At 48.7% G+C, this 21,061-nt stretch overlaps 1 protein-coding gene across 1 annotated transcript in view; it reads right to left on the bottom strand.

Annotated features, from left to right (window-relative positions):
- evpla (envoplakin a) overlaps window positions 1-21,061 on the bottom strand; it is a 92,027-nt gene that overhangs the window by 50,554 nt on the left and 20,412 nt on the right. The window contains exons 2-5 of the mRNA XM_063030924.1: window positions 19,344-19,431; window positions 7,237-7,391; window positions 4,229-4,352; window positions 1,135-1,266 (exon numbers count right to left, since the gene is read on the bottom strand). Coding sequence (XP_062886994.1) covers window positions 1,135-1,266; window positions 4,229-4,352; window positions 7,237-7,391; window positions 19,344-19,431 — 499 coding nt within the window. The remainder of the gene's footprint in view (window positions 1-1,134; window positions 1,267-4,228; window positions 4,353-7,236; window positions 7,392-19,343; window positions 19,432-21,061) is intronic.

Genomic DNA, 21,061 nt, shown 5'->3' with positions numbered 1-21,061 from the left:
CAAAGCCTCCTCATAATCTTACACCTCTCTCAATTCACCTCTCATCCCCCTTCAGTCAAAGAGAAGACCCCTAGATCACCCAATCTCTCCAAATAAGCCATTTTCTCTAATGCAGGCAGCATCCTGATAAATCTCCTCTGCACCCTCTCGAACCTCCACATCCTTTCAATAATGAAGCAATCAGAACTGAGCACAATACTCCACGCGGTCTAACCAGGGTTTTATAAAGCTGTACAGCTCTTGAACTCAGTTACTATCCTATCAACCTTATGGCAAATTTAAGGGATCTATGGGCTCAGACCCCAAGATCTCTCTGATCTTCCACACGTTTAAGAATCCTACCTTATACTCTGCCTTGATATAAAATTGACAACATTCTTTAAGTGATGTTGGCTGAGGAAAGCAGAATGGACTCTACTTCAGGAGAATATTCCTCATGGCTTTCAAAACAGCCGCCGTGCTTTATGGCCATCAGAGTAGGCACAGACCTCTGATAGCGCAGCCTTCCCTCAGCAATCTACCGCAAACCTCAGCACAGGTTCCAGCTCATGTCTCTCCTGGGTACTTGAATGCACATCCTTTTGACTTGGGAGTGAATGCAGACAGTGGGATACACCGACATGGAAAGTGGCATCTTCATCTACAACTGAAACACTTTGCTCCTGCACTGAACAGGAGAAACTGAGCATGTACACCCCAAGAGGAGGAGAGCCTTTTCCTCCTCCCCGGCCTCTCTGTATTTTTTGGACCAACTCAGAGGTTATGGAGACTGCAAGGCACAGAAAGCAGTGTAGTGGTTGGCACAACTCTCTACAGTACCAGCGACCCAGGTTCAATTCCCACCACTAGGAGAGTAAGGAGTTTGTACATTCTCCCCATGACTGCGTGGGTTTCCTTCCGCAGTCCAAAATGTACTGGTAGACAGGGTAATTGCTCATTGTAAATTGCCCCATGATTAGGCCAGGATTAACTCGGGGGTTGCTGGCCGGCGAGACTCAAAGGCCCAGAAGGTTCAATTCTGAATAAATAAACAATCAATAAAAACCTGAAAGGCTGACAGTTTCCAAGTAAATACTGGAACAGAGCAGTGATGGCAGCATCTCGAGCTCAGCCATCACGGCTATCCCACCTTACCGGATCGGGGATGGACTGTCTGTTGATCTGCGACCCATAAGCCTCGATTTCCTTACTCAGGATGTGATGGGAGGCGACCTGCCGTTCAAGTTCTGGCAGTTGTGATCCATAGCCACCCTTATCGATCTCTGCCTGTGAATAGGGAAAGGAAGAGCGTTAAAATGAAGTGTGTGGTAGATGCAGTGTATATGGAATGAGGAATGCAAAACAATTCAGAACAGGAACAAGCCTTCCAACCCATGATACCTACCCCTAATCATCAAGGAGGTGGGAATTGGGAATCAGTGTACTACAAATCAATGAGCATGGGAACGAATGTAACACCAAGATAAAACATAGAAAACCTGCAGCACAATACAGGCCCTTCGGCCCACGAAGCTGTGCAGAACATGTCCTTACCTGAGAAATTACCTAGGGTTACCCATAGCCCTCTATTTTTCTAAGCTCCATGTACCTATCCAGGAGTCTCTTAAAAAGCCCTATCCTATCTGCCTCCACCACCGTCGCTGGCAGCCCATTCCACACACTCACCACTCTCTGCGTAAAAAACGTACCCCTGACATCTCCTCTGGACCCACTTCCAAACACCTTAAAACTGTGCCCTCTCATGTCAGCCATTTTAGCCCTGGGAAAAAGCCTCTGACTATCCACACGATCAATGTCTCTCATCATCCTATACACCTCTATCAGGTCACCTCTCATCCTCCGTCGCTCCAAGGGAAAAAGGCTGAATTCACTCAACCTATTCTCATCAGGCATGCTCCCCAATCCTTGTAAATCTCCTCTGCACCCTTCCTATGGTTACCACATCCTTCCTGTAGTGAGGCGACCAGAACAGAGTATTCCAAGTGGGATCTGACCAGGGTCCTATATAGCTGCAACATTACCTCTCGGCTCCTAAACTCAATCCCACGATTGATGAAGGCCAATGCACCGTATGCCTTCTTAACCACAGAGTCAACCTGTGCAACCTGCTTTCGGCTCAGGAAGAGATCATTGTGGTCTATGTGCCACGGCTGTGAATGTTCCCTTCCCCCGTCCTGTCACAACCACAGATTCGGCAGGCAGCAGATATGGCAATTGCGCTCATGATTACGTATGTGTCAGCTAATAATTTTTTCATTGTGATAGCATTCAACTCCATTCATTCCGTTGTAGTTTTATCAAGACTTGGACACAGCACAGAAGCACTTCGCTGTCTGTTTGCATTCGGCCTAGCCTGAGAAATTGGACTGTCGAGTCAACTGACTCTGTAGACGAGTGGTATTCATTTTATATTTAGTTGTTTCTTTGTCAGCCGCAGTGTAGGCTTTGTTTTCCATTTGAGAGTTTTAGTTATCAGCCCTGTTAGGCCTAGCATTTATTGTTTTCTTTCCCCTTTAACACTTCGCATTAAAGTCTGTGAACTATCAACGTGCTTCAGTGTCTCACTCCACACCTGGGCCATATCCGAACCTGGTGACATGTCCTGTTCTAGAACCACAAAAATGCTTTCTCCTCAAGAATATGTTCAACTTCCATTTGAAAGTTAATACCAAATGTGCTTTTAAAATCCTTGCAGTTAATTCAATATGTTTCACACCATCATTATAAGAAAGATATGGAAGCTTTAGAAAGGGTGCAGAGGAGATTTACCAGGATGCTGGTAAGAACATGCCTTTTAAGGAAAGGAAGGTTGATTGAGCTAGGGCTTTTCTCTTTGGAGCTAAGGAGGATGAGATCCCTGAGGCACACCACTGGTCACCGACCTCCATGCAGAATATGACCCATCCACAACCGCTCTTTGCCTTCTGTGGGCAAGTAAATTCTGATCCACAAAGCAAAGTCCCCTTGGATCCCATGCCTCCTTACTTTCTTAATAAGCCTTGCATGGAGTACCTTATCAAATGCCTTGCTGAAATCCATGTGCACTACATCTACGGCTCTTCCTTCATCAATGTGTTTAGTCACATCCTCAAAAAATTCAGTCAGGCTCATAAGGCACAACCTGCCTTTGGCAAAGCCATGCTGACTATTCCTAATCATATTATGCCTCTCCAAATAGAATGGACAGCCAACACCTATTTCCTCAACTAATACTAAAGAACATCAGTTTAAGGCATGCCCTGGATGTCAAAGGTGTGAAAGATGTCATTCACACAGAGAACAACAAGTCCCTGGAAGGCACTGCCGGGTATGGTGGTACAGACTGATACGATAGGGACAGTTAGATAGGCACATGGATGATAGAAAATGGAGGGTTATGGGCTATGTAGGAGGGAAGGGTTAGATTGATCATCGAATAGGTTTATGTCAGTCAGCACAACATTGTGGGCTGAAGGGCCCATATTCTGCTGTTTAATGTTTGATGTTCTATGAATAAGGAACTTTTTAAAATCTCCTTCTGGTTCTTGGACCAAATTTTTAATTGACTTTTATCTACATTTTCTGGTCATTCTTCTATTTTCCTGTGAAGCTGCTTCACTCCACTTCATCTCCAAAGACTGTATGAAGGAATACATGCTGCAGTCCATCTAATGTTAGTGACGGTGATCAGTACTGGGCAGTATTGTTTCACAAATGCCCCTTAAGAAAGGAAATTGTCCATTTCTATCTAACCTAGCTTGTAGGTGACTACAGACCAACAATCATGTGGGTGACTTTTAATTGCCTGCTAAAATAATCCTCCAAGCCACTCAGATCAAGGGTAATTATCAACGGGCAGTAGATGCTGGCCTTGCTAACAAGGACAACACCTCTGATGGACAAATTAATACAGAGAATTGAATTGTTGAGCTATTACGTTAGGATCCAGAGACCCCCTGAGCTGTTGCAATGAAAAAAAAACATCATTTTTGAGGAATTCCTAACTTTCGGAGACAGGACAAGCAGAATCTGCTTTGGAAAATGTCCTGATAGACTGTACTTTGAGCTACAGATTGATAAGTCAACAAACCATTGTAACTATCCAACTGTCAGAAACACAACACCATTAGTGAGGACAGGAGGAAAGGGACGAGTTTGAGTGAGTTTAAGTTTCTCAAGCTGCCTCCTTGTTGTGTGTGTCTCTCGACAGGTGCTGCTGAATAGGTGAGAATGAAGGATCATACTCTACCTGCTTCTGTGCCAGGATCTTCGACCAGTCCAGGGAATTATCAGTATTGGGCAGTTTGAGTTTCTCATAGAGATCCCGATACGTTGCACATTGGTGTGCCCAGCGTTCATGCATTCTCTTGACGCTAATCAGAAACATACATGAAACCCACATTAAAACAATCACTCATTCTTGCTGGCTTACCTTGCAAGTCTAATTCTACCCTCGGTGCTTTGCAGTGAGTCCAGCTGAAGATGGTCGTACCAGCAGCTGATGCATATCACAAATCCTGGTTATGTGACCATTGACACCAGACAGACAATTTCTGAAGAGTATGGATAATGACTGGGGTCACCTGTCTTATAAAAACACTGCCCAGAAGAAGGCAAGGACAAACCACTTCTATAGAGAAATTTTCCAAGTACAATCATGGTCATGGAAAGGCTGTGATCATTTACATCGTACAACAAGGCACAAAAGGAATGAACGAGTGGTAGCTTAACAAAAGCATGCTCTCTGGTGGGTCAGAAGATTCATCCCAATACAGGGACACAAAAGGACAATGTAAGAACAATCAACAATCCACACCAATCCCAGCCTGTGATTATTCCCAGTATCTAGAGCTCCCTGTTCATGTTTCTGAGGCTCCTTTCTCAGTGGGGATTGATTCTCACAAGTAGCTTACTACAGATGGCATGTGCACTTGTAATTACCCGTCATGTATAGTCATCTCCCGGACTTCCAGTGTCAGCTGCCAGTATACAAAAGCCTCAGCTGGCAGGCAGACTGAAATACTGACTGATTACACCCAACAGAGCTATGAAGCATAGGATGGCATCCAGTCTATCGTAGTCCGTCTGGATTTGTCAATGCTTTAGACTTTTACTCTGTTTTTCCTTTTACCTTCAGACTGAAAGTGGTCATTATGGACAGACATTGCACGTTACAAGTGTGTAATCTTCTTTGGTGTGGATGTAGGTGTGGGATCTGGGATGTAGGTGTGGGATCTGGGATGTAGGATGTGGATGTGGGATGTGGATGTGGTGTGGGATGTGGGATGTGGATGTGGGATGTGGGATATAGGATGTGGAATGTGGGATGTGGTGTGGGATGTGGGATGTGGATGTGGGATGTGGATGTGGGATGTGGATGTGGGATGTGGGATATAGGATGTGGAATGTGGGATGTGGTGTGGGATGTGGGATGTGGATGTGGGATGTGGATGTGGGATGTGGATGTGGGATGTGGGATGTGGATGTGGGATGTGGATGTGGGATGTGGAATGTAGATGTGGTGTGGGATGTGGATGTGGGATGTGGATGTGGGATGTGGGATGTGGATGTGGGATGTGGATGTGGGATGTGGATGTGGAACGTGGGATGTGGATGTGGGATGTGGTTGTGGATTTGGGATGTAGATATGGGATGTGGGATGTGGATGTCGATGACGGTGTGGGATGTGGCATATAGGATGTGGAATGTGGATGTGGGATGTGGATTTAGATGGATGTGGATGTCGGAAGTGTGAAGTGGGAGTGGTTGTGGGAAATAGGTGTAGATTTGGGATGTTATTGGGGATGTAGGTGTGATCATGGGGTGTGGATGATGGGTGCTCCCATATATGGGGTATATTGAGTATAGGGGGTTAAGTTACCAGTGTAGCAATCCAAAACCACAAGGTGCAATCCCAAGGGAAAGAGCAAACTACATTTTATTACAGAGAAACCCTTTAATAGCGGATTATCATAAAGTTCATCTGATTCACTCCGGCAAAGAAGATCTTTCAGCTTTAGCCAATATGTCCTTTATATTACTCTTGACTCTCTACAACATAAACATTGTTAAGAAATTAACTCAGGGGCTGTTGTAAGATCTGCAGTCCTTCCCAATGGTGGCAATTTTTTATGAATGATTAGAAAGCTGGGGATACCTGTGGTATAACGGGGGCATAATTTACTAAGGTGAGAGGGGAGAAGTTTAAAGGAGATTTACAAGATTTATCAGAGTGGTGGACAGTTGGACTGTACTGTGCTGTCAGGGGAGGGAGTGGATGCAGATACAACAGTAATTATTATGAGGCGTTTGACCTAGAAATCGCTGATGCCCTATGAAAGTCCATTAACCACTCAGTGGGCGGCTTAAGGATTGTCACTGAGAAATGCAGGAGTGCACAGGCCATTGTTAGGCTGCCAGTGAAATGGTGTATGGTGAAATTGCAAGGATCAGGTCAATGGGGATGGGAGAAGACAGCAAAGTTTGCCAGTGGCTTAGGATAAGGTCTTGAGAGTTACACATAAGTGAGGCAGGTGGGAAAGAATATCACACAGAAGAAATTGTTTTGGGAAAGGTTCTTGGTTCAGCTCAACCAATAGGTAAGAGGAAGAGATGAGGGTCACGATAGAAATGGAAACTTGACGGGGCTGGGATGCTGCCTCAGAATAGGAGAGTGGCTGCCCTAATGACAAAGGTAAACATGCAACTCTAGGGAGGGTGATTGCCCCAGTTAAATCATAGCACAAGTTCACAGATATCCAGGGTGAGAGCCTGTGTTGTGGAAGCCTTCAGAGTTTGGATGATACATACAAAATACTGGAGGAACTCAGCAGGTCAGGCACCATCTATGGAGGGAAAGGGACAGTCGAGAACCTTCATTAGGACTGATGTACAGGTCTTATCCTGAAACATCAACTGTTCATTTCTCTCCATTGATGCGTCCTGACCTGTTGAGTCCCCCCGTATCCTGAGTGTGTTACACCAGATTTCTAGCATTTGTAGTTTCTCTTGTGTCTCTGGAGTTTGGATGATGTCCGATTTGGAAGTGGCTCACATACGTAGCTCGTGAGCACCGTGAAACTGTACCACCCAACCTCCAGACAATGGGTCCTCCAGCACATTTATGCCTTTATTTACTGAGGCTTGCTTCATATTTGCATGTTCTCGAGAATGCAAACTCTCGATACACTCTGATGGGATTTGAACTCAGTGTTACGTTAATGATGCCCTTGAGAATATCAGGACATTTCAACTCACTCAATTTCAATCTCCTGGGACTGTGGGTGCTTCAGTTTCTTTGCTTTGTCCGCATCCAGGAAAAGGTCTTTAAGAAGTCCTTCTGACCGAGCCAAGTTCTCTTTGTTCACAGACTCGTACTTGAAGGGACGCTTGTTCTCATAGTTTAACTTATCCTGTAAAAATAATCAAGATAAAACTGAGCATATCTATCAACAAATGTTTTTAAAATGCCACATTGGTGCACACTTAGGATACAAAACAATACAACAGAGGAATTTAGCATGTGAGGCACAACTTACCCCACAGAGAGCGATGGTGACAATATACTATAACTTTGCTTCTCAAAAAGCTCATAAATCCTGTTCCTAATAATCCAATACTTTGCTCACCACTGACATAATACTCACAGGTCTATAATTCCATACAACCATAAGATATAGGAGCAGAATTGGGCTATTCGGCCCATCAAGACTGCTCTGCCATTCAATCATGGGCTGATCCAATTCTTCCAGCCATCCCCACTCCCCTGCCTTCTCTCCATACCCTTTGGTGCCCTGACTAATCAAGAACCTATCTATCTCTGCCTTAAATGCATCCAATGACTTGGCCTCCACAGTTGCTTGTGGCAACAAATTCTACAGATTTACCACCCTCTGACCAAAGTAATTTCTCCACATCTCAGTCCTAAATGGACATCCTTCAAGCCTGAAATCATGCCCTCTTGTCCTGGACTCCCCTACCATGGGAAATAATTTTGCCATATCTTATCTGTTCAAGCATTTTAACATTCGGAATGTTTCTATGAGATCCCCCCTCATTCTCCTGAACTCCAGGGAATACAGCCCAAGAGCTGCCAAACATTCCTCATACGGTAACCCTTCCATTCCTGGAATCATTCTCATGAATATTCTCTGAACCCTCTCCAATGTCAGTATATCCTTTCTAAAATAAGGAGCCCAAAACTGCACACAATACTCCAAGAGTGGTCTCACGAGTGCCTTATAGAGCCGCAATATCACATCCCTGCTCTTATATTCTGTATCTCTAGAAATGAATGCCAACATTGCATTTGCCTTCTTCACCAGCAACTCAACCTGGAGGTTAACCTTTAGGGTATCCTGCATAAGGACTCCCAAGTCCCTTTGCATCTCTGCATTTTGAATTCTCTCCCCATCTAAATAATAGTCTGCCCGTTTATTTCTTCCACCAAAGCACATGACCATAGACTTTCCAACATTGTATTTCATTTGCCACTTCCTTGCCCATTCCCCTAAACTATCTAAGCCTCTCTGTTTCTTCAACACTACCCGCTCCTCCACTTATCTTTGTATCATCGGCAAATTTAGCCACAAATCCATTAACCCCACAGTTCAAATCACTGACATACATCATAAAGAGCAGCGGTGCCAACACCGACCCCTGTGGAACTCCACTGGTAACCAGCAGCCAGCCAGAATAGGATCCCTTTACTCCCACTCTCTGTTTTCTGCCGATCTGCCAATGCTCCATCCATGTTAGTAATTTCCCTGTAAATCCACGGGCTCTTATCTTGCTAAGCAGCCTCATGTGCGGCACCTTGTCAAAGGCCTTCTGAAAATCCAAGTACTGTACACCTCATCTACTACGTGGCCAGCTGGTGGCACAATGGCATCAGCGCCGGACTCCAGAGCAAAGGCTTCCGAGTCGGGCCACCCCCCAGGCATGTTTTCCATCCGTGCCGGGTTGGGCATTGAACTAGCCACTCGGCCTCGTAAAATAAAAAGGGTTGAGTCAGGAATGTTCATATCGTGACCCAGTTAATCCGAAAGAAGTCCAATCCTGACACCACGTGCTAGACAAGAATGGCTGACTGTCTGGTGCGACATGCAAAAAAAAATCTACTACAGCTCCTTTGTCTACCCTGCTTGTAATTTCCTCAAAAAATTGCAGTAGGTTAGTCGGGCAGGATTTTCCTTTTAGAAAACCATGCTGGCTTTGGCCTATCTTGTCATGTGACTCCAGGTACTCCGTAATCTCATCCGTAACAATCGATTCCAACAACTTCCCAACCACTGAGTCAGGATAACAGGTCTATAGTTTCCTTTCTGCTGCCTCCCACCCTTATTAAATAGCGGAGTAACATTTGCAATTTTCCAGTCATCCAGTACAATGCCAGAATCTATCGATTCTTGAAAGACCATTGTTAATGCCTCTGTAATCTTTCCAGCATCTTCCTTCAGAACCCGAGGGTGCATTCAATCATGTCCAGGAGATTTATCCACCCTCAGACCATTAAGCTTCCTGAACATCTTCTCAGTCGTAATTTTCACTGCACAAACTTCACTTCCCTAACACTCTTGAATGTCCGGTATACTGCAGATGTCTTCAACTGTGAAGACTGATGCAAAATACGCATTCAGTTCCTCTGTCATCTCTGCGTCTCTCATTACAATATCTCCAGCGTCATTTTCTATTGGTCCTATATCTACCCTCAAACTCTCTTTTACCCTTTATATACTTTAAAAAGCTTTTAGTATTTTCTTTGATATTAGTCACCAGCTACCTTTCATAATTCATCTTTTCCATCCTAATGACCTTCTTAGTTTCCTTCTGCAAGTTGTTTCCCAATCTTCTATCTTCCCACTGGCTTCGGCTTCCTTGTATAGTGTCCTTCTTCCCTTTGAAAATTTCTTCGTATTTGGAATATATCTGTCTTGCAGTTCCTTCATTTTTCGCAGAAACTCCAGCTATTGCTGCTCTGCTGTCCTCCTGCTAGTGTCTCTTTCCAGTCAACTGTGGCCAGTTCCTCTTTCATGCCATTGTAATTTCCTTTATTCCATTGCCACACTGGAATTCAGTTTCTCCTTCTCAAATTTCAAAGTGAACTCGATCATATTATGATCACTGTTCCCTAAGGGTTCATAGCAACATAGAAAACCTACAGCACAATACAGGCCCTTCGGCTCACAATACTGTGCCAAACATGTCCTTACCTTAGAAATTACCTAGGGTTACCCATAGCCCACTATTTTTCTAAGCTCCATGTACCTGTCCAGGATTCTCTTACAAGACCCTATCGTATCCACCTCCACCACCATCGCTGGCAGCCCATTCCACGCACTCATCACTCTGTGCGTAAAAAACGTACCCCCGACATCTCCTCTGTACCTACTTCCAAGCACCTTAAAACTGTGCCTTCTCATGTCAGCCATTTCAGCCCTGGGAAAAAGCCTCTGATTATCCACACAATCAATGCCTATCATCTTATACACCTCTATCAGGTCCCCTCTCACCCTCTGTCGCTCCAAGGTAAAAGGTTAAGGTTCATTAACCATAAGCTCTCTTATCACCTCCGGTTCATTGTACAACACCCAATCCAGCACAGCCAATCCTCTAGTGGGCTGAACGGCAAACTGTTCTAAAAAGCCATCCCTTAGACATTCTACAAATTCTCTCTCTTGAGGTCCAGTACTGATATAATGTATCTAATATAATGTATTTGGTATCTTATCTTTTATTTGATTTATAATATATATCTTCTTGTACTCTGTATTCTTTTATGTAGAAACTAATAAAAATATTGAAAGAGGTCCAGTACTGGCCTAGTTTTCCCAATCCACTTTCATGTTAAAATCCCCAACGATTATCATGACATTGCCCTTCTGATATGCCTCTTCTATCTCCTGCTGTAATTTGTAATCCACATCCCATATGCTGTTTGGAGGCCTACATACAGCTGCCATTAGGGTCCTTTTACCCTTGCCATTTCTTAACTCAACCCATAGAGACTCTACCTTCTGATCCTATGTCATCTCTTTCGAATGATTCAATTCCTAGAATAATCCTTACTATCTTTTTTGAAGAAAAGGACAACATTTGCTATCCTCCAATCGAATCCTCTGTTGCCACTCTTGTAGCCAGGGATGATACAAAGATCATCCATCATCAATGCACCAGCAATCTCTTCACTTGCTTCCCATAGTAACCTGGGGTATTTCCCTTCAGCCTGACGATGGTGAGTCTGTGGAATTCATTGCCACAGGTGGCTGTTGAGGCCAAGTCATTTAAAGCCAAGATTAGTAGGTTCTGTATTACTAAGGGTGTCAAAGGTTACAGGGAGAAGACAGCATAATAGGGTTGAAAGAGAATAATAAATCAGCCATGATTGATTGGCAGAGAAAATTTGATGGGCTGAATGGCCTGATTCTGCACCTATGTCTTAATAATTGCATTCATTCAGGAGAAGAGGAGAGGTAACTGTCAGCATGCTACAGCATACCATTCATACTAGTTGTGGCTTTGAATCTCTAAAGCACCAACCTCCCTAACTTGAGACAAACATTAATATTTTGCATTAGATGAGGCATTCTGGTCCGGTCATGTGGCAGGGAATGGGAAGAGTCATAGATCAACCATCCTCATTGTCTGAGTTGTGGTTAGGAGGGATTAAGAATAATGTGTATTGGATTTTTTTCCTTTGAGAAGAGAAACCAGATTTAAGGCAAGAGGATTTTAAAATAAGGAGTGGGTTCTGTAGAACAGCGGGAGATCACTTCTAATGGTCTATAACCAGGGGGCACAAGTAAGATGTCTGCCAAAAGTAAGAAGGGTCCATGAATGATAATCATTTCACAACACAGACATATGGAGTATGATACCTTACTTGACGGAAGGGGAATCAATGATTATTTTCCAAATGGTAATACTAGAAGAATAGCTGAAAAAGCTGACATTAGTCAGGTTGATGCTCTAATGAAGTACTGATGAGAACTATTCAGAATGAAGTTAGAGATGGAACTGGATGAACTTCAGCTCTGGCAGAGTTTGCAAAGTGAAACCTAACATCATGAATGGCTGTGACGCTTCATTCCAGATGAGCTCATGCTTTGTGCTCGCTTTGAAAGGGAGAATACAACTACATCTTTGAGGACCCCTGCAGCACTTGGTGACCCTGCAATCTGCGTCTTGGAGGCCTACATCAGAACATCTTTCAAGAGAGTAAACCCTTGCAGGACATCAATAAGCTCTCTTCCTCACTAACAATCAACGATGATGCAGCACGAGCATGCATGTCTGCTCACTGCTCTACTCCACACCCATAATTGCATGGCTCAGAATGACTCAAGTGCCATCGATAAACTTGCCAATGCCACAACTATTTCTGGCAGAATTTCAAATGGTATTGAGGAGTCATAGAGGAGCCAGATAAATCAGCTGTTTGAGTGGTGGCGCAAACTTCCACTCAGTATGACCAAGGAACATATTGTTAACTTAAGGAAAAGGAAGTTGAGGAAACCCACACCAGTCCTCATCAAAGGATCAGGCGTGGAAAGGGTGAGCAATTTCAAGTCCCTGGATGTCAGCATCTATGAAGGTCTATCCTGTCTGCAACATTTTGATGCAATTACTAAGAAGGCACAACAGCAACTAAATTTCATAAGGAGTTTGAGGACCCTTGGTTTATCACCAAGGACTCTGGCAAATTTCTACAGAAAGCATTCTAACTGGCTGCATCACTGTTTGGCATAGAGGGGGCACTGCCCAGGATCGGAAAAAGCTGCAGAAAGTTGTAAACTCAGCCATCTCCATCATGGGCACTAGTCTCCCAAACATTGAGGACACTTTAAAAAGGCGATGCTTCAAAAAGGCGGCATTCATCGCTAAGGACCCCCATCACCCAGGACTCTACTCATCCCCATCCCCCGTCACCCAGGACTCTACTCATCCCCCTCCCCCGTCACCGAGGACTCTACTCATCCCCATCCCCCACCACCCAGGACTCTACTCATCCCCCTCCCCCATCACCCAGTACTCTACTCATCCCCCTCCCCCATCACCCAGGACTCTACTCATCCTCCTCCCCCATCACCCAGGACTCTACTCATCCCCATCCCCCGTCACCCAGGACTCTACTCATCCCCATCCCCCATCACCCAGGACTCTACTCATCCCCATCCCCCGTCACCCAGGACTCTACTCATCCCCATCCCCCATCACCCAGGACTCTACTCATCCCCTCCCCCACCACCCAGGACTCTACTCATCCCCATCCCCCATCACCCAGGACTCTACTCATCCCCCTCCCCCTTCACCCAGGACTCTACTCATCCCCTCCCCCATCACCCAGTACTCTACTCATCCCCATCCCCCATCACCCAGGACTCTACTCATCCTCCTCCCCCATCACCCAGGACTCTACTCATCCCCATCCCCCGTCACCCAGGACTCTACTCATCCCCATCCCCCATCACCCAGGACTCTACTCATCCCCATCCCCCGTCACCCAGGACTCTACTCATCCCCATCCCCCATCACCCAGGACTCTACTCATCCCCATCCCCCATCACCCAGGACTCTACTCATCCCCCTCCCCCTTCACCCAGGACTCTACTCATCCCCTCCCCCATCACCCAGGACTCTACACATCCCCATCCCCCATCACCCAGGACTCTACTCATCCCCATCCCCCGTCACCCAGGACTCTACTCATCCCCATCCCCCACAACCCAGGACTCTACTCATCCCCATCCCCCATCACCCAGGACTCTACTCATCCCCCTCCCCCGTCACCCAGGACTCTACTCATCCCCCTCCCCCGTCACCCAGGACTCTACTCATCCCCCTCCACCACCACCCAGGACTCTACTCATCCCCCTCCCCCATCACCCAGGACTCTACTCATCCCCATCCCCCATCACCCAGGACTCGACTCATCCCCATCCCCCACCACCCAGGACTCTACTCATCCCCCTCCCCCATCACCCAGGACTCTACTCATCCCCTCCCCCATCACCCAGAACTCTACTCATCCCCTCCCCCATCACCCAGGACTCTACTCATCCCCTCCCCCATCACCCAGGACTCTACTCATCCCCTCCCCCATCACCCAGGACTCTACTCATCCCCCTCCCCCATCACCCAGGACTCTACTCATCCCCCTCCCCCATCACCCAGGACTCTACTCATCCCCCTCCCCCTTCACCCAGGACTCTACTCATCCCCCTCCCCCGTCACCCAGGACTCTACTCATCCCCCTCCCCCATCACCCAGGACTCTACTCATCCCCATCCCCCGTCACCCAGGACTCTAGTCATCCCCCTCCCCCGTCACCCAGGACTCTACTCATCCCCATCCCCCATCACCCAGGACTCTACTCATCCCCCTCCCCCGTCACCCAGGACTCTACTCATCCCCCTCCCCCATCACCCAGGACTCTACTCATCCCCATCCCCCATCACCCAGAACTCTACTCATCTCCTCCCCCACCACCCAGGACTCTACTCATCCCCCTCCCCCTTCACCCAGGACTCTACTCATCCCCTCCCCCATCACCCAGGACTCTACTCATCCCCCTCCCCCTTCACCCAGGACTCTACTCATCCCCCTCCCCCATCACCCAGGACTCTACTCATCCCCCACCCCATCACACAGGACGCAACACATCCCCATCCCCCACCACCCAGGACTCTACTCATCCCCCTCCCCCATCACCCAGGACTCTACTCATCCCCATCCCCCACCACCCAGGACTCTACTCATCCCCATCCCCCGTCACCCAGGACTCAACACATCCCCATCCCCCACCACCCAGTACTCTACTCATCCCCCTCCCCCATCACCCAGGACTCTACTCATCCCCCTCCCCCGTCACCCAGGACTCTACTCATCCCCATCCCCCATCACCCAGGACTCTACTCATCCCCTCCCCCACCACCCAGGACTCTACTCATCCCCATCCCCCATCACCCAGGACTCTACTCATCCCCCTCCCCCATCACCCAGGACTCTACTCATCCCCATCCCCCTTCACCCAGGACTCTACTCATCCCCTCCCCCATCACCCAGGACTCTACTCATCCCCTCCCCCATCACCCAGGACTCTACTCATCCCCCTCCCCCATCACCCAGGACTCTACTCATCCCCATCCCCCACCACCCAGGACTCTACTCATCCCCCTCCCCTGTCACCCAGGACTCTACTCATCCCCCTCCCCCGTCACCCAGGACTCTACTCATCCCCCTCCCCCGTCACCCAGGACTCTACTCATCCGCATCCCCCACCACCCAGGACTCTACTCATCCCCTCCCCCATCACCCAGGACTCTACTCATCCCCATCCCCCATCACCCAGGACTCTACTCATCCCCCTCCCCCGTCACCCAGGACTCTACTCATCCCCCTCCCCCGTCACCCAGGACTCTACTCATCCCCCTCCCCCACCACCCAGGACTCTACTCATCCCCTCCCCCATCACCCAGGACTCTACTCACCCCCCTCCCCCTTCACCCAGGACTCTATTCATCCCCCTCCCCCATCACCCAGGACTCTACTCATCCCCTCCCCCATCACCCAGGACTCTACTCATCCCCCTCCCCCACCACCCAGGACTCTACTCATCCCCCTCCCCCACCACCCAGGATTCTACTCATCCCCTCCCCCATCACCCAGGACTCTACTCATCCCCCTCCCCCATCACCCAGGACTCTACTCATCTCCTCCCCCACCACCCAGGACTCTACTCATCCCCCTCCCCCATCACCCAGGACTCTACTCATCCCCATCCCCCATCACCCAGGACTCTACTCATCCCCCTCCCCCATCACCCAGGACTCTACTCATCCCCCTCCCCCACCACCCAGGACTCTACTCATCCCCCTCCCCCACCACCCAGGATTCTACTCATCCCCTCCCCCATCACCCAGGACTCTACTCATCCCCCTCCCCCATCACCCAGGACTCTACTCATCTCCTCCCCCACCACCCAGGACTCTACTCATCCCCCTCCCCCATCACCCAGGACTCTACTCATCCCCATCCCCCATCACCCAGGACTCTACTCATCCCCCTCCCCCATCACCCAGGACTCTACTCATCTCCTCCGCCACCACCCAGGACTCTACTCATCCCCCGCCCCCATCACCCAGGACTCTACTCATCCCCTCCCCCATCACCCAGGACTCTACTCATCCCCCTCCCCCATCACCCAGGACTCTACTCATCCCCTCCTCTGTCATCCAGGACTCTACTCATCCGCATCCCCCATCACCCAGGACTCTACTCATCCCCCTCCCCCATCACCCAGGACTCTACTCATCCCCCTCCCCCATCACCCAGGACTCTACTCATCCCCCCCCCACCACCCAGGACTCTACTCATCCCCCTCCCCCATCACCCAGGACTCTACTCATCCCCATCCCCCATCACCCAGGACTCTACTCATCCCCCTCCCCCACCACCCAGGACTCTACTCATCCCCATCCCCCACCACCCAGGACTCTACTCATCCCCCTCCCCCATCACCCAGGACTCTACTCATCCCCATCCCCCATCACCCAGGACTCTACTCATCCCCCTCCCCCGTCACCCAGGACTCTACTCATCCCCATCCCCCATCACCCAGGACTCTACTCATCCCCTCCCCCATCACCCAGGACTCTACTCATCCCCCTCCCCCATCACCCAGGACTCTACTCATCCCCATCCCCCACCACCCAGGACTCTACTCATCCCCCTCCCCCATCACCCAGGACTCTACTCATCCCCCTCCCCCATCACCCAGGACTCTACTCATCCCCCTCCCCCATCACCCAGGACTCTACTCATCACTCATCTCCTCCCCCACCACCCAGGACTCTACTCATCCCCCTCCCCCACCACCCAGGACTCTACTCATCCCCTCCTCTGTCATCCAGGACTCTACTCATCCCCCTCCCCCACCACCCAGGACTCTACTCATCCCCTCCTCTGTCATCCAGGACTCTACTCATCCGCATCCCCCACCACCCAGGACTCCACTCATCCCCATCCCCCATCACCCAGGACTCTACTCATCCCCCTCCCCCCGTCACCCAGGACTCTACTCATCTCCTCCCCCACCACCCAGGACTCTACTCATCCCCTCCCCCATCACCCAGGACTCTACTCATCCCCCTCCCCCATCACTCAGGGCTCTGCTCATCCCCCTCCCCCATCACCCAGGACTCTACTCATCCCCCTCCCCCATCACCCAGGACTCTACTCATCCCCCTCCCCCACCACCCAGGACTCTACTCATCCCCTCCCCCATCACCCAGGACTCTACTCATCCCCTCCCCCATCACCCAGAACTCTACTCATCCCCTCCCCCATCACCCAGGACTCTACTCATCCCCCGCCCCCTTCACCCAGGACTCTACTCATCCCCTCCCCCACCACCCAGGACTCTACTCATCCCCTCCCCCATCACCCAGGACTCTACTCATCCCCATCCCCCATCACCCAGGACTCTACTCATCCCCTCCCCTGTTACCCAGGACTCTACTCATCCCCATCCCCCATCACTCAGGACTCAACTCATCCCCATCCCCCACCACCCAGGACTCTACTCGTCCTCCCCCGCACCACCCAGGACTCTACTCATCCCCCTCCCCCATCACCCAGGACTCTACTCATCCCCCTCCCCCATCACCCAGGACTCTACTCATCCCCCTCCCCCATCACCCAGGACTCTACTCATCCCCCTCCACCATCACCCAGGACTCTACTCATCTCCTCCCCCATCACCCAGGACTCTACTCATCCCCTCCCCCGTCACCCAGGACTCTACTCATCCCCATCCCCCGTCACCCAGGACTCTACTCATCCCCTCCCCCACCACCCAGGACTCTACTCATCCCCCTCCCCCATCACCCAGGACTCTACTCATCCCCATCCCCCTTCACCCAGGACTCTACTCATCCCCCTCCCCCATCACCCAGGACTCTACTCATCCCCCTCCACCATCACCCAGGACTCTACTCATCCCCATCCCCCACCACCCAGGACTCTAGTCATCCCCCTCCCCCATCACCCAGGACTCTACTCATCCCCTCCCCCACCACCCAGGACTCTACTCATCCCCCTCCCCCATCACCCAGGACTCTACTCATCCCCCTCCCCCATCACCCAGGACTCTACTCATCCCCCTCCACCATCACCCAGGACTCTACTCATCCCCCTCCACCATCACCCAGGACTCTACTCATCTCCTCCCCCATCACCCAGGACTCTACTCATCCCCTCCCCCGTCACCCAGGACTCTACTCATCCCCATCCCCCGTCACCCAGGACTCTACTCATCCCCTCCCCCACCACCCAGGACTCTACTCATCCCCCTCCCCCATCACCCAGGACTCTACTCATCCCCATCCCCCTTCACCCAGGACTCTACTCATCCCCCTCCCCCATCACCCAGGACTCTACTCATCCCCCTCCACCATCACCCAGGACTCTACTCATCCCCATCCCCCACCACCCAGGACTCTAGTCATCCCCCTCCCCCATCACCCAGGACTCTACTCATCCCCTCCCCCACCACCCAGGACTCTACTCATCCCCCTCCACCATCACCCAGGACTCTACTCATCCCCCTCCACCACCACCTAGGACTCTACTCACCCCCCTCCCCCACCACCCAGGACTCTACTCACCCCACTCCCCCGTCACCCAGGACTCTACTCATCCCCATCCCCCACCACCCAGGACGTGCCCTCTGCTCATTGCTGCCATCAAGAAGGAGATACAGGAGCCTGAAGACACACACTCAACATTTCAGGAACAACTTCTTTCCCTCCGTCATCAGATTTCTGAATGGACAATCAACCCATGAGCTATTTTTTGCTCTGTTTTTGGACTTCTTATTTCGTTCAAATTTTATATATAGTATACTTTTTACAGTAATTCATAATTTTTTATTATTAAGTATTTCAATGTACTGCTATCGCAAAACGACAGATTTCATGACATATGCCAGTGATAGTAAATGAGATTCTGATCCTGAACAAGGCAGCACTGTTACAGGCACTGTTTGGATCAGTCCTTAGACAGAGTTCTTCTCAAGTTCTTGTTTCTTCAAGACATTGCTTGAAGCAATTCAAAAAGAGCAAGAATATCCATCTGAATAACAGAGATGTGGTTATTCATTCATTGTTATTTGTTGGTCACTTAGCCAATGCATTGCCGAACACTGAACAAGCTACTTCTCTTTACAATAGCTGGAAGATGCTTTGAGATGTTCAGAGGTCATGAAGGGAGCAACACAAATGCAAATTCTTTGTTTCATTCAACCATTCTTTCTTTAGTTATCTCATGTTTCCTGCTGCAACCCTAATTGAAGAAAGCATACTCACCGCTCGCAGTTTTTCCTCTGTGTCCAGAATGTCCCTTTCCACCTGATCTCCATTGTTCTGCATTCGTGTGATCAGCACAGGAAGATCACTGGAAAAGCAAACAAGGAATATCAGAAGAGGACAAATGGGATCCAGTGCAGAAACCGAGCAAGTGGAACAGTACAAAAGTTAGAGGAGAAAGATTTAAAAGGGACTTGAATGTGCTGAGTATATCAAACGAATTATTAGAGGAAGTGGTAGAGGCAGGTACAATTACAACATTGAAAAGGCATCTGGACAGCTACAGGGATAGAACAAGTTTAGAGGGATATGGGTCAAATGGAAGCAAATGGGACTGGTTCAGTTGGACAACTTAGTTAGCACAGCCCAAGAGCTTGTTTCTGTGCTGCAATACTCTGTGACTGTGACTTTTATTATGATACCACATGCAGGAGGGTCATTTGGCCCATTGTTCCTTTGTTAGGTCCTTAAAAGACTTCTCCAGTGGCTTCCACCCATCAGCCTAAACTCTCAGTCCTTCATTTATCCAACCCCTTTGAAAGTCACTATTTCATCTAATTCCCACTATTTCTGCCACCGCTTTATAGGAGAAGTTTGACATATTTGCATCTTTGGTTTCTAGGCCTTTCTCCTGTAAAGAACATTCACTAACACAAGAACAGTTCCTGATGTTTGAACAACAATATTACATTTCCCACCTGCTCCTCCACTCTGAGATTGATGCTAACTCCACAAAGCAACAAGCAACCCTTAGTCTGGTGAAGAGCATGGCAAACGTAGCTCTGTTCTCCTTGGAGTTTTCAAAGTGTCAATAGAGCAGGTGAGAAAATCATACCTATGGATGAATTTGTCACTAAACACAAAGCCGTGAGAAGCTGCAGTTGTGCCTGTGATGGGGCTGGCTGAGTCTACAACTCTCCCCACTAATGAGAACATCTTCAGGAGATGGTTCCTCAGGAAGGCAGTATCCATCATTAAGGATCTTCGCCATCTGGAGCAAGCCTTCTTCTCATTATAACCATCAGAGAGGAGGTACATGAGCCAGAAGCCCCACACCCAATGATTCAATATTGGCTCCTTGCCCTCCCCTACCCTCCACAATCAAATTTCTGAACAGTCCATGAACCTATGAACACTACCTCATTATTCCTTTCTTGTACAATTTATTTGCTCAGTAATTTATAGTAATTTTATGTCTTTGCACTGTACTGCTGCTGCCAAATAACAAATTTCATGTCATGTAAGTCAGTGAAAATAGACCTGATTCTGATTCTGTCATAGATGTAAAATCATTAGGAAGAAGTCATGAGACTTATAGCACAGAAGCAGGTCCTTTAGCCACTCAGTACATGGCAACCATACATTCCACACTAGTCCTACATTAATTTTATTTTTTCATTCTCCCCATATTCTTATCCCCTCTGCCCCTCCTGATTCTACCACTCAGCTGCACACTAGGGGCTATTTTTAGTAAGAGGTGAAACCCACACAGTCAAAGGAAGAACATGCAAACTCCACACAGAGAGCACCTGAGATCAGGACCTAACTCCAGCGCACTGAAGCAGAAGCTTCACTTGCTGTGCCACTATGCTTACCCATATGGTGAGAGGGGCTATGAGAAGCCCTTTCATTCGGCAAGCTGTCAGAAGCTGGAAGACTTCACCTTGGAGAGCTGATGAAGCCCAATTCCACAATTAATTTTAGAGGATGGGCGTTTT

This window comes from Mobula hypostoma, chromosome 22, assembly GCF_963921235.1.
Source record: "Mobula hypostoma chromosome 22, sMobHyp1.1, whole genome shotgun sequence".
Classification (NCBI taxonomy): Eukaryota; Metazoa; Chordata; class Chondrichthyes; order Myliobatiformes; family Myliobatidae; genus Mobula; species Mobula hypostoma.
This window is presented reverse-complemented; position numbering and strand designations above follow the sequence as displayed.